Below are 15,291 nucleotides of genomic sequence, written 5' to 3' on the forward strand. Positions count from 1 at the left end.
TTGTGGAACAGAGAAGCGCTGAGAAATATCAGGGCTGGTGGGGTGCTTTAAAGATCCTGGCAAGGAGACAGTGACTGCCTGTGTTCTTCACAGTCTTGCAGTTAACTTTAAAGGGTGCGGTGAGGTAGCATAAATGGCACTGGCGAGATGCAACGTGATTTCACAGATCTAAGAATAAACCAAACTGTTGCCTCACCACGCTCGCAAGTAGAGCCGAATTGGATTTTTGCAAATGAAGTGTTGCAGCCAGATATCCTCATGACACCGCGCATCATGCGCCCGCTTCCCTTTGTACCCACTTTGTTACGAGACAATACAATTAAATTAGTGCCGCGTGAGACGGACGCTACACTTTGGGATTTTTAAGCATCAGAAATGAAATTAGGAGCGATCAAACAAAACGGAAAATGCCGTCACTTACGGGCACAAAAGCACTTTGTGTATTAAATACAGGCCTGGACAATGGCTTTCACCACACAAGTCCACATAATAAAGAATTAATGAACTATTTGCCCGAGTGATGCATATTAAGCTATGTTTAACAATCTGTCAAGCGAGCTCTCGACAGCCACTTGGTCGGGGTGATAGATTTCAAAGCGGGATGAGGCATCAATCACTGTCCCGTGGTGATTGGTTGTTTGTGTGTGCGGCTGTGGCCCTCCATCTCAGCAAGGCGAAGGTTGGCTGATTGCTCTTTCTGCCTCTCTACATTCATTGTAGCTACCTGACACCATGTTATACACCCAATGCTGAGCGTGGAAATGCTTATTTACACTCGGCTGGGCCAAGCCTCCACATATGCAATATCATTTGGGTGTCTTGAAGCTGAATTGGCTGGTTTGCTGGTGTGGGCAGAGCAGGCTTAGTAGTCTGGTTATTGCCTCCCTCGCTGCTTTTGTCCATTTATTCTGAGATAGGTTAGATAGAGGAGTGTTGGTTGTTTGTTTTGCTGGCCTGCCTGTCTTCTGGGCCTGCTGCTACGATAGCTGACTGACAAGTGGTTAAGATGTCTCTTTGTGCTTATCAAAAAGTTGGCACATAAGGGCATAAAGCTTTGCTCTCTGTCTGCTTTTTGAGCTGCAGCAGAATTCAGGTTTTTCCAGGTATTCAGAGGCGCAATTGAAAGTACAAATTAAATTACTATAGCACATACAACTGCCGTCTGCATCGACATTTACATGTTCAAAACCTCAAATGCTAATGAGTAAAATGATGTATTTGTTTATCTTAACGCTGTTCTTGGGTAATTTTATTGCAGCTGTGAAATAAATAAATTAATTTAATTTAATTTTTTTTAAAAACACCGCAGCAACAGCACTGTTCTTTTTACTGGTCTGCTTTTTCTCTCATCTTTTTATTGTCATCATCACTTGTGTTGCACATAATTGTGTCTTCCTAAAGCCGTTTCCTGCTACTTTTCCTCTGGCTACACATTTATGAAAAGGGAGTTCCCAGATCTTATTATTGCTCTGCTTTTTCTTTTTTTTCGTCTTGAACCTTTGTGGTGCATCTCATATATAAAAGACTGATAGGCATGGTAAAAACCTGTAGTGTTAATGTTTTACAGAGAAGAAGTAGCAAATCTTCAAAGCCGCTGAACGGGAAGGCGTACCATGTTTACTGACTCCATTCATTTGCCAAATGAGAAGAAAGTGTTGTCATATCATCAGAGCTCTGTGTGTTTCTGTCCTGACAGAAATGGAGCGAGAATAGATGACAGAGGAGACTACAGATTGAACAAACTCCTCGAGGGAGCAGATGGGTTTTCCATACTTCATGTAGGCTTTCTGTCCCATGGAGAAAGTGTCATTAGTAGTTAAAAGAATTTGAACGAAGCTGGTTTGTCACGGCAAGTGGCGTGGATTCGCTCTTTGTTTCCAAATTGCCTACTCAGAGAAGTCGACAGTTGAGGGTTGTGCTAAATGCCATCTTCTGACAGCTGGTGAGCACAGTTATTTAAATACCCCAGTTTGATTTTAAGCACGGCACATTATAGCTTTAAGTTTTCACCCAAGTAGTGCTTTAAAACCTCCAGGGCTGTAAAAAAGCTCCTCCATTAACACCGCGAAGCTGATATTAGCTAAAGAAAGTCAGTTACAATAGAGGCATCAGCTAGCTAGTTAGCATAATACCAGCACGTCACTCATGACTGTGAGTCAGTTTGGAACGGTGTGAATCAGTCATGGTGTTAATAACTGTAGAGCCAAATTAATCAGGTTTAAGTAAAATGTTCACGTCGCTTTGATGAAAAACTAATGAAGGATAAGTCGAAAAAATCTAACTAGAAGAGTAGATAACTTCAGAACTTCGTTGGAGCTCATTTGTTTCAAGGAAAACAAAATATGTGCAGTGACACAAATGATACATGTGGCTCAGACGGGTCGATGACAATTGCAGGTCAACGCTTTTACCCCTTTGATAGCACTATAAATCATTCAGCTGGTTCAGGACATCTAACCTCTGCAGCTCAAAGAAATTCATGTATTTCATGTATTTAAAGCATGTAGAGTTCTTCACTCTTTCTTTAGCTCTGATGACCACTGTCTTGTTTTTTCAAAAGTCTAATAAGCTTAGTAAAAAACTGAATCATAAAAAAGTTTACGTACTAATTTTGGTGCTTGTACTTCCACCTGTGAATGGTTTCCATGTAACGTAAACTTGTCTGCTCGACTAAACCCAGCAAAAAATTTCTGGCACAACTTCACCTACTTCCAAGGTGCATGGAGACGGATGAGAAACTAGCAATGCAGGGACTCCAGCAACACTTAAAAGTAAAGAGGAACAACTTTGTTAACTGACCAACACGTTTCGGTTTGTGGCCTTCATCAGGGTCATAGTAACACATAATGCAATTTGTGCTAAATAAAGGACAGGAAACAGGAAAAATAGAAAAATAATTCCAATTAACCAATCACATCTTCATAGGTAAACCAGCTGACATATAGCAGGTTGGTATTGGTTAATAGGTTAATTGGTTAAGTAACAGCTGAAGTAAATACTGGACTAGATTATCAACGTTAAAGACGGGAGGGGGACACATAATGACATAATTCCCACCGATCTTAACATAATACATACGAGAAATACAATAAACCCCAAAGGTTAATTCATTTTCTTCACCATTTACCAACTTAGAGTCCCAGGGATGGTGGGTGCTGGAGCCTATCTGAGCTGTCATAGAGCGAGAGGCGGGGTCACCAGTCGATCACAGGGTCAACACGCAGAAACGGTCGACCACATTCTCTCGCTTCTACACTGACGGTCAATAAAGAACACTGTTAACCTTCAAGCATGTCCTTGGACTGCAGGGTGCAGGAACCCTATGCAGATCTGGGCCAACATGCAAACTCAATACACAGAGGCCTGAGATGTCCCTTCACATATAACTTAAATTAGCCAGAAGTGTGCTATTGCCATTCGCACGCTATAGATTGTAGATCAGGGGTGGGCAACTCCAGGCTTCAAGGGCCGGAGTCCTGGAGGTTTCAGATATCACCCTGAATTGATTCAACACACCTGAATCAAATGATTAGTTCATTACCAGGCCTCTGGAGACCTTCGAGACATGTTGAGGTAATTTAGCTATTTGAATCAGCTGCACTTGAGGCCCGGAGTTGCCTGCCCCTGTTGTAGTTGAAGGGTATTTCTAAATATGTTCCCTCCAGGCATACGTACATTTCCTTTGTCCTTCATGAGCGGCTGTCTTTTCCTCTGCAATTGTGCTCAATTGTTCTGCAAGTGGGGATGAAGTTTCTCAAAAAATCCTTTGATATGCATGTCCTGTGTTTGAAAATTTAAAAATATACACATGTATAATAAATATACTCAAATACTCAAAAACTGTTTCCTTCAAAGACTGACGTGTTTTGGTGTTTTTGTTGAAACAGAATCCCCGATGGCTGTATGCACCAGATTTCTTTTGACACATTTTCCTGACCTTGTAGTCCCGTCCCTCCCTTAGCATGATGAGTGATGGAGGGAATTAAGAACTACTCTACTCTACATGAGCTATCGCTTTAAGCTACCTGTGATTTAATCCGAAACATATTATATTCAGTGGGATACACATTCATTTTGCAATGCTATACATGTGTTTAAAAGATATGATAATGCGCCTTGTAATAGACTTTGTACCAGACAGTCTCTGACATTACATCATATTGGTATGGTCTATTGTTATTGGTATGGTCTTAACTGTAATGCCTCCTCCAGATGGCCCTCCTCAATTGAGCTATTCTTTTCCAACACCCTGAAGAAGCAATGTGGGTGCTTAGACTCTTGGCAGTAATGTAAATTTTGAGTGTGTTGCTGCGTCCTTCACAGAATTAGTCATAGGGGTGCGAGCATTATTAGATTCAAATTAGAACCCTGCTGGGTTTCAAACCACACGGATAATTGCGGGATTTTTAATCATTGTTCTCAAACACAAGGAGAGGTCACTGACTGACCTGTAAGTCTCTGAGATTTATAGATGTAGCAGCACAAACACCTTTTTTAAAACTTTCTATTATATTTGTTGTGACCACCTTCTGTTTTGTCTACTGTACTTGACATTATCAGTTTTCATTTTGTAATCCCAGAGGCAATGGCGGATAAAACATGCATTTATGTACTTTGATTGAACTAAATGGAGGACGTTTGGAAATCAGTTGCTCACAAAACATCTTCTCAATGGTTTCATGTCGTATTTGACTTTAGAGTGACAACTTTATGGTGCTTGGGGGAACGTTTAAATAGTTCCCAAACCACCCAGCCACAGGGGTTTAAGTGAAAATGAAGCGCTACGATCTCGTCGGCTGTCTTCCTTCACTTTGCACGACTAACAGTAGCCTACAGATTTATTTTGTTTACTGTATTGATGACCCATTAGAATTAAATCGCTGTGAGGTGCCTGACAGATTATAGTGTCCCGTGTTATTATCGCTTCCAGGGATCAGCTATAATAACTAGATTAGCTCAGCAACCGTAACATGCTATATGACTCTAATTATGGAGGTTATCTGATTACGTTTTGATTTTGTTTTTGTGTTTTATACCATCCTATTATCATTTAACAATTTATAACACTGTCATTAGTTAATTGTTTTTTTCCAGGATTTTCACCTCTTGCCAAAGCCTGTTTTATTTCACAGTCTCTTTGTACAAGAGCATTGTTATCAACATTTGCTTAACTAGCAACCCTCTTTCTTATATATGCTAGCAACTTAAACACCTGGTAAAGTCCTTTTACCTGAACAGTAATATCAAAGTAATTCGCAGTCAGACTTCGTGGCTCTCATTGTAAACAAATAAAACAGAAAAAATAAAAGCACATGCGCAAATACATACATATATCTCTGCATGTATACATACACATCTAAACTTTATTATGAATTGCTAATAGTGTTCATAGCAGCTGGGATTAATGATTTCTTGACCAGAGCATTCTCATTCCCAACACGTAACATACCGACGATTTGTCTCAACCTAAGGCGTCTCATAGTTACGCGAAAGGTACCCTTCCACATCCTTACGAGACGCTCCGGGTTCCCAGTTGAATCCAATAGCATGCCACTAACACACGCTTAGAGCAGAGGCTCCAGCCGTCCATTCCAGGTGTGTTACCTGTTACCGAACAGGTAACACACCGACGATTTGCCACATGCGTCAGTATTTTACGCGTATATTGAATGAGTTTTGCAGCTAAATAATAATAGTACATCGAGTCGGTATTAAACCATTTATCTACCAAGGCACCCTTTGCTACCTAACTAGCTGGTAACTTGTAGACTTTGAGATTCTTCAGCCAAGATTTTTGTCTGTCTCATACTGATGTTAGTTCTAAGTTAAATTTAAGTTATTCAGAGCTGCCTTTGGTACACTTGAATTAAAAATGTATTTACTTATTGATTAATTTATACCCAAGAACCTACGACATGTATTTGCACACATACTTGTCCATTTATATTTATACCTACATCTCTATTTATTTTAATATTTTTCTGTCAATATCTCTGTTTCTACACTTATTTTATATGAGTGCTTGTTTATTGTATATTTGCTGCTATGAAAACTCAATATCGCTCTGGGATTAATAAAGTTTCTCTGATTTTGATACTGAAAAATACACTGATCTCTATTGGATAAGATACAATATACATAATATTAGACTTATACTAGAGTAAACAGTGGTTGGAGACCGCTCCATGACCAAAATTATTGTGAACGAAAATGATTGTGTGCAATGAACTTGTTGTCTCATTGCCTTTAAAATAGTTGCTCTACAACCACTTACTGTCTTCAATCTAACTTTGGTGCATTAAGACATCACTAAAATGGCAATAAGATGGAATTAGTCTGCATCAGTTTGTGATTGGATGGGATTAAGTTGGTAATTACATGCAATCTATTTGTGTTCAGACAACCATTAACCGTTCGGACAGAACTTCACAGATTCAAAAACGGGAATTCAGAAATTCCTCCGAAATAGTGACATGGTTGCTGCAGGACAGCAGTGTAACTGCAAAATCAACCTTGCTTTCATGTAGAGATATAACAAGAGTACAACAAGCTGAAAACCAGCTGAGCTGAGTCCCCTGTTGCAAACAGACAAGTGCACTCTTTGGTGCAGAGTACGGCAGGTATTTGCAACGTTTTGCAGGTATGTTTGAGACTACAGTCAGTCTAAATTAGAGTGCGATTGTAGACAGATTGCCTCCACTCAGAGGTAACGTATGCAATGCCTTCATCAAAAGGTTGAAGCCACTGCATGTTTAAACTCTGGCAGTCCAGTTGGTAAATGCAACTGCTTGCAATCCGTTACCAAATATGAAAAATTCAATGCAAATTTTTCCTAGTTTTTCATGACTTTTTTTTAACACAAGCATGTAGGTAAAATGACCTTGTAAACAAAGCAAAAAATACATTTTTAAAAAAGCTTCAATTAAATAATTAATCTTTTGGGGGGGAAATAGTTTGAAAACAAAAAGGAAAAAAACTCTATTAAAAGTAAAATTTTGCAATATTCAGTTATTTCTTCTTCTTCTTTTTCTTCTCAGTATTGGAAACTTTTTAACTCCATACATGGCAAGAACATCCCCACCTACACACCTTCAACACAACCTTTCAGAGAGCCGATAGCTATAATTGTGCACTGACGACTATTTAAAGATGATGATATCACCTAACAAGCATAAAAATCCTTTTATATGCAGCATATTAGGAACACACACACTGAAAATATCCCACATAAGGTGGCACATGTAGGTATTAGATAATGTAATGAAGGTGAGCAGAGATCAAGTGCATATTATGCAATTAATCATAATCGTGATCATTATAGCAACGGAAGAATGTAACATTTCAGAATGGTATGCATCTCTTTGACATGCCCAAAGCAGCCAATACTTTCATCTTCTGAACTATCACCTTTCAGGCTGCCTCATTATATGCCTTGATCTTTTATGCAGTCAGGTAAAAACAGAAGCTTTGCAATGCTTTGATCTGTAGCATAAAAGCTCCCCAAGAACTGACAGCGCCTCGAGACGGAAGCTGCGTTAGCTAGACGACGTTGGAGTAAAATGTTGTCTGATATTTTGATGCCTTATTGACCGTGAAACAAAAAGAAAATGTTGACCTCGTCAAATATTGAAGAAGATACGGGAAAGTCACAAGGCCGCCCAAAGGTTTGTCCATTTGTATGGTGAGGTTTCTCTCACCTGGAAATTACACCGACACATCCAGGTAGTAACACTGCAACTGGACTGCTGCTCAGATATATTCGGGCCAGCTGTGCTCAAAAAATATAGTTGTTTTTTTTTCTTTTAAGAATTTGTTCAAAGACATCAATAGCTGTTGGGGGCTTCCTTTTTTATATGTGGTTTGCTGGTATTTGCTCTCTCTTCATGTCAGTTGTTCAGACTGCTGTTTGAACAGTTAAAAAATCGACTCAAACTGTCCTCAGTTTGGGAATTACAAACTCATAAGTGACTTCAAAAGCGTTGCCTTCATTTGTACCAACAAAGAAGCAGAATGTGATGAATCACTCACTTCTCTCTTTTTTCTTTCTTCTTCTTCTCTTTTTGGACACATTTTGGGTGAAGCAGAAACAGAACCCCCTCTCTGTGTACCCATATGGCCAACAAACAGGCTGTGGAACAGAGTACTGCGTTATACAAAAACACACATCTATTCAACAGGCAGAATTTAACTATTTATAGCAACTGTTCCAACTAATTTATGTATATATATATATATATATATATATATATATATATATATAGTTTAATCCTCCATATTCACTAGCTCTTAAGTGCCTTCATCTTGACAGATTTGTTATTGTACTTCTTCCTACCTGCTGATTCAACATAGGTCACACAGGTGGTGATAATCAAAGCTGTTATTAAGTATGTAATGCTCAGTTAAGATGTTAATTATGATTGGCTGTCACCCCGCTGAGAAAAAGAATAACTAGTAATGTCAGGGAAATTAAGGCTCTAGCGAGATTAGTAATGGGTTCAAATCAATACACATGCAAATTTTACCTATATACACTCACCTGTTCAACGCATATATCTAATTGACCAATCATAAAACAGTAATTCAATGCATTTAGGTATTTAGACATAATCAGGACAGAAGTTTAAATTAAGCATTAGAATGGGGAGTGAAGGTAAGACTACACCACGTGACACTCTTATTAGCTTCTGCTGTTTTTTCTGCTGTGATATTTGGACGGTGAGGTCAGGATTTAGTGGAAGCAACATGAATTCATGGATACTTCCTGCTTTGTATAAATGGTTCAGTCTGGTGGAAGTGGTGTAATGGTGTAGGAGATATCTTCTTTGCACACTTGAGTCCACTTAGTACCAGCTGTGCATCACTTCAGTGCTACGGCCTACCTGAGTATTGCTGCTGCTGATGTGCGTCCATTTATGGCTACTGTATACCCGTGCTTACATGCATGATGTGTCGTGTCACAAAGCTTAAATCATCTCAAACTGGCTTTGCAAACATGACAATGAGCTCTCTGTACTTAGACGACCTCGACAGTTGAAAGTCAACACAATAGAGCACCTTTGGGATGTGGTGGAACAGAAGATTTGCATAATGGATGTGCAGCAGAGAAATTTGTAACAACTGCATGATGCTGTCGCGTCAACGTGGACCAAATTGTCTTTTGAATGTTTCCAGAATTTGTACCAGGAAGATTTAAGGAAGTTGAGAAGCTCAAAAATGATCTAATCTGGTGTATCTAATAAAATGTCTGGAGAGTCTATACATTTTAAAGTAATATAATAACCTGAATTTAAGTTTAAGACTGCTAAGTGCATCAGTCATCACCAAAGTGCGGCTCGCACTGTGGTGATGACATTATCTAATTAACTCTTTCTCCAAGGCAACAAATTAAATCATCTATTGAACTCTGAACAACAAAAAATTTAAACACCCCACATGTGACCTCCTAGACAGTGAAGCTAATGACCTGCAGCCAGGAGCGGCAGTTTGTCATGACATAATCAGCTTAGCCACACTTTAATTTAGAAAAATATTGGAAGCAATATGAAAGCAATACAAGAGGAAGCACTCGCTGTGACTCCGCGATGAAATAACAGGTTCATTAATTCTGACGTAATTGTGATTAGACGTCCTGTTAGCATAATGTTGTGTCCCAGAAGGGTGAAGGACATACGATTCTTTAAACATGCTTTGCACTATGCAGATTCCAACATGCGTTCATCTGCAGTTTAGCACTTTCTGTGTGACGGTAGAGTACTACAGCAGGGTGTGATATGGTATTACATTAATTCCCTTCTTTCAACAGAGTAGTGCTCCAGATTCAGAAGTATGCACAGTGTCTCTTTAATTGTTTACCCTCTTTCTTTTCCTCTCTATTTGAATATGCATGCAAAAGAAGAGGAGCACTTGTACTCCCAAGGATATATATACTGTGAGAGTTTGGATGAAAACAGATCTGGCTTAAACTGGATGGTGCTCAAAGAGGAGTTAACCTCATTTTCTGCCTTGATCTGATTCGAAGTGTTTTTGGAAAGAAAGTAACGACTTTAAAACTCCACAGTAATTTTCCGTGATTATGTAACAAAGCTCCACCGGTGGAGTGTTCAGATAGCGAAAATATGATGTCACACATATACAAATAGGAAGACCAGCGTTTTATAGATGCTCTGTGAGCACTCTTTATCCTTCGAGCTTGAGGTTCCTGTCCTAGGATTGCACTCTCCTGGACAGAGATCTCAGATAGCACTCATCATGGTTGTTATGGTTTTGTGGTCTATTTCCCGATCCCTTAGTCCAAGTTCCTTCCTTCAGGGCAGAGTTCCAGGTTTCCCGCTTTTGCCTCGCATAGGCAGCAATTGCCAACCAGTACATAGGACTAGCTCATACTTCAACTCTCCACCTTAAGTTAACACTAGGCTTCCTTCAGTCTCCAGTAATTCACATTCTTGGATCAGTACCCACTATTCACCTGTTGTTTACCTGGTTTCCTGACCCTGGTCAACTCGGTCATCTTGTTTCTTGCTGGGCACTTACCTGCCTGTCCTCCTGCTCACACCACTCCTCGGTACTCTGGAAAAAGGGAAAGGATGGACATTTTTCACTTCCAGTACTCCGCTTTCGGATACTCACTAGCTGCTTCCCCCCCTTAAACCACTGACTTTTGCTCCTCAAATTAAGCAATTCAATTTAAATCACACATCTAAAAATACCTACTCCTACTTTGTGTTCATATGGCCTGAATTAATCCGCCTTTCCCTCTCTTTAGGTGGACTCTCTCCACTGAAAGGACGCTCGATTTTTGCACCCCTCTGTTCATTCAGACCATCGAGTTTAATAAATTTTTACTTTTGAAAAAACAGACTTTTTTGTTTGCATTTGGGTCCAAACTTTAGTACAGACCTTTGACACAGTCCTTGAATCTGTTGCCTCCACCTTCCACATCTTCTCCAGCTCCTCTCTAAGCCCTCAGTAGGTCTTCCTGTGCTCCTTCCTCCTGATGTTGCTATGTACATGTGCTGTCATAAAAACATGGGTATGACATCAATGGTGCATTAAGGAGAGCTGCATAGTTTGCTGCATATCTTATTTGGGCAAGGACTGCGGCACACCCTGCAGGTGAAGAAAACTTTATTTCACAAGCACAAAAAACTTCCCACACTGTTTATTACAAACACTATTTTATGACCAAATGTGTTTGTGATAATGGCTTGTTGGATGTTAATGTCACGCTGATTGGGTTTGTGATTACAGTGCTATTGTCTTTTAGGGAGTATTTTCTCTATGCAGCCGAATTCACTAACTATACTTGATGTCATTTTAAAGCTAAATTAAAACCAGGCCTAAGATCAGATAATTGCTGTTGCTCTGATTAATTTCCACGTTGTGCAGGGCATCTGCCACCCAAGGTGTAAGATGACATTTAGTACAAAGACTGTTGAAACAACACAGACAATACACGAAAGAAAAGGTAGAGAAAGCTAAAGTGAATTTGGAACTAATTTGTAAAGAAGCACACAGTGACCCTTTGTCATTCTTTGATGAATCAGTCTGAAAAATAATAGCTTAAACACTGCTCGTTGGTGTGGTATTTCTGGACCTGTGGATGGAGGAAATCAATGGCAGACACTACTACCCTTCAATAGCGAACGTAAAAATGCCATCGAGCAGAACTCATTGAACTGAGCGAGCTGCTCCAGTGGAACTGCGCAGTGTCCAACATCAGAGCTCGGTGGTTGAATCAGGCACCTTTAAGTGCAAAAGTGTGTAGCTGTGTGACCTTGTGAAGCTAAAGCGAGCATTCATCCTCTCCAGCCTTTTCTGATTGAATGCATTCTTGGGAAAAAAAGGTGTGGGGGGGCTCATACATGACTTTGATTTTTTGCAGATCTGTATCCTTTATAAATATTACATGGTGAGATGCTCCTCTAGTTTCTGCTGGCATGTGTTACTAAATCCACATCAAATCATCCCACAAAATGTTATGGACCTATTATGCAAATTTTCTGCTTAATATTTTTTATTCCTGGCATGTATTAAAGTAGCTTGATTCACTTTTTAATTTATCTTTATTTGTCTCATGCTCTCTGTTCAGACACTTTGCACAGAAGGTAGGTAGGTAGGTAGGTAGGTAGGTAGATAGATAGATAGATAGATAGATAGATAGATAGATAGATAGATAGATAGATAGATAGATAGATAGATCGATCTTATCATATAAAACTAAATCAGAATTTTCTGTCAAAATTAACACTGCGTTGTCTGCGTTGACCTGTCTGTCACCTTATGGCAGCTGGGATAGGCTGGAGAAGTGGAAGAAACTGAATTTTTGTTTTCTGTCAAAATTTGAGTCTTTCCCTCAAATTTGCAGCAGACAGTTACAACATGAAATTAAAGCTCATTTTAGCACTAAAGCACTACCAATGCTGTACCACACTGGAACCATATTATTTTTTCCAAATAGGAATTTTGTGCAGCTGCTTTTTAGTATTTAAAAGGACTGCGTTCATGGTCATATTATCTGACTGGAATCCACTGGCCTGTATAGTACTTTTAACCAGGTTCTCACAAAGGACAGTATAGCGCTAGAGGGGGGAAAGAAAAGAAACTTCTGCCACTTCATCACTTCAACAAATGACCTTAACCTAGCAATGAAAAACTGGAAGACACGGGTCACTTTAAGCGGTGGAAGAAACGATCAAAGCCGTCGTACTTCTGTTAGGGATACTTTCTTTCATTGTCTCTTAGTGGATACTGTCATATTGCCTCCAGTGATCCTTACATGAATTCACTGGTAAAGGCAATTAATAAATGATCAAGTATATTATACCCAAGTATAACTATGGAAGTCTAGTATCAATCAGTTCTCATTAGTGCGTTTTCAAAGAATTCAGCCAGTTCCTGATTGTTTCAAGCTAAGGCAATGACTGAAGGCTGTCTGTCCTGCCCTGACAGAACCTTAATATTAATGTTCCTCTCGCTCAGCCCCATTTTCTTTTTAATCCTGTCTGGCTTTTTGAAGATAACTGCACCTTAAAGGGAAACCGAGCGTATCTATCAATTCACATCAAAGGTGGATGTCCGAGACGTTCGAACACCTTGTCCGTCAATAACCGGTAGAAATTCTAACATTTCTGATCATTATTATCTCCTGTGTCTTTGTTCTGTCTGTAAATGTGCCTGGAATGCTTCAAAGGCATGTTAATCAGGCTGTGTGTGGAGATGCCAGGAGACCAATTACACTCGTGAGCTGCACTTCAGCTTTCTCATTTCCCTGAATCCTGCTGCTCAAACATGGTTATAGCCCAGATTTCCGTTCAGTTCCGATGAAATAGTTGACCTTGACAAATAGCAGAATGCAGAGAGGAATTGGTAACTTGGGCACAGCATGGGGTATTTCAGCATCTCTGCAGCTTCCGTGTAAAGCAGCAGTATCCGTCGTGCATGAGCTACATTGGTTTGTATTTTTATGAGCAGAAGTGCGAACAGCTTTGTTGCTCAAGGCTCGTGTGAATGCAGCGGCAGATTGAATTTGCCGAACAGGCAGTCGGAGGCTCATATTTTCACTGATTTAACCTGGACCTGATCATGCTTAATGGCTCACTTCAAGGTCTAGATACACGATTCTGCCTCCAACTTTGAATGGGCAACATTTTTCACGGCAACTCGAGGTCGCCTTAATCGTCAGGTACCAAGATCGCTGAGTCAAAAAACTCTAAAGCCTTCCTTTAGAGTTGCACTTTCTGGAGAACAGATGCTGGTCGTACAGAGCTCCCCGTCCCTCCAGCTGTTTTTTTTTTTCATTTCGCTGTAGGGTGGACTGAAGAACAGGAAAATCTGTCACCAGTGGAAGCTGCATCCCAGTTGGCCTAAGGAGGCCCTAATCATCGGCCGTCCATCCATCTGCCACCAGACTGATATGCCCCCAGATGTCGTGAAAGGCCCCGGCGTGCCCGCGCACCCGCCAGCCAGCGAGGGCCTGTCTTTGCTCGGCTGGCATCGCGTTCTGTTCACACCAGGACAAACTTGATTTGACCAGAGGGAGGCTCTTATGATTGATGATTCCACCACATATCTTCAGCCACAGCAATCTGGCCTGGCTCTACTGCTGTGCTATGCATGCATGTGTGTGTCTGTGTGTGTGTGTGTGCAGATCTGTCTGGCTGTGACAGTGAATACGCTTTTTCTACGGGAGGACAAAGAGTTCGGGAGTTTGTGCAGAGGTGTATGTGCATATGGAACAGAGTCGCATGCAGAGGTAGCAGCACCGGTTGTTCGATTGTTGTTTGCCAGGCAACGTTTCCCAAGTATAGTACAAGCTGCAAGCCCACTCTATCCAGAGTTTGTTAAAGAAAGCTCAAAATGTCATCGGTTTGCCTTTACACCCACAGGTTTCCTCAGCTGTGGCAGTAATCAGCACTGAGAAGTGGCGTCCATGCCTCGGTGCCCAAGCCAGAAGCTTTCCACACTGCTTTTCTTCTACTACTTCCATTTTTTTTTCTTTTTTCCTAAATGTCATCTCTCGTGCTCATCTCCCATTGTGTTCCTCCGGCAAACAACCATCAAGGCACCAATGTTCTTTCACTATTAAGGCCGCATTCCTCTCTTTACGGCGAGGTATATGTTACAACTTAAAAAAAGACTAGCGCCCCATCTGACACACAGACGCCTCACGGAAAAACACTCAAACTCCTAACCGGCGTGTGATTAAATTCAGAGTGAGACAGGGTATCGCATTAGGATGAATGTCTATTCACAACTTTGTTAACTCGCTGATGTAACAGGAGTATCCTGCATATTAATTCAATATGCAGTCTTTCAGAGCAAATATCTGCCCTGATTATTTGTGCCAAAAAAGCACGAGCACCAGTGGGGAGAAAAAAGGGAAATTATATAATATGTCAAAAGAAGCAGGGAATAAAATCATGACAACAAAAAGCCCCAGACGCAGACCACGAAGAGGGACAGCGGTCAAAAGTTGAAACTAACTAACCCGAGGGTGTATGATGGAAAAACGGAGCATAAATTCGGGATGACAAATACGGCAAATTGGCACGCGACCAGCTACGGCTAATATGTTGCTGCAGAGATCTTTTTAGCTTTTTGTGTGTTTTTTGTTAAAGTAAACTCGTGTTGTGCTCTGTGCACCTCTCTTGTTGAGACAGCGCACACACCAAAACCTTAATGACATAAATGGCGTGTAATGATCATGATACGGAGCTGGGAGGGGGTGCAGGGGGGGAATAAATCACTGATGTAATGTTTCTGCTGTAGGTGAAGCCAATGCCAGGGGCTCCA

At 40.5% G+C, this 15,291-nt stretch overlaps 1 protein-coding gene across 2 annotated transcripts in view; it reads right to left on the reverse strand.

The window, feature by feature from the left end:
- LOC309701946 (uncharacterized protein) overlaps nucleotides 1–15,291 on the reverse strand; it is a gene marked incomplete at its 5' end in the record, with an annotated part of 106,523 nt that overhangs the window by 49,354 nt on the left and 41,878 nt on the right. For both annotated transcript variants that reach the window (XR_014275316.1, XM_082526293.1), the window contains 2 exons: nucleotides 8,029–8,128; nucleotides 10,531–10,566. Coding sequence is in view for 1 of the 2 variants with exons in the window: in XM_082526293.1 (XP_082382419.1) it covers nucleotides 8,029–8,128; nucleotides 10,531–10,566 (136 nt within the window). The remainder of the gene's footprint in view (nucleotides 1–8,028; nucleotides 8,129–10,530; nucleotides 10,567–15,291) is intronic.

This window comes from Aulonocara stuartgranti (assembly GCF_965226115.1).
Source record: "Aulonocara stuartgranti genome assembly, chromosome: 3".
In the NCBI taxonomy this organism is placed as follows: Eukaryota; Metazoa; Chordata; class Actinopteri; order Cichliformes; family Cichlidae; genus Aulonocara; species Aulonocara stuartgranti.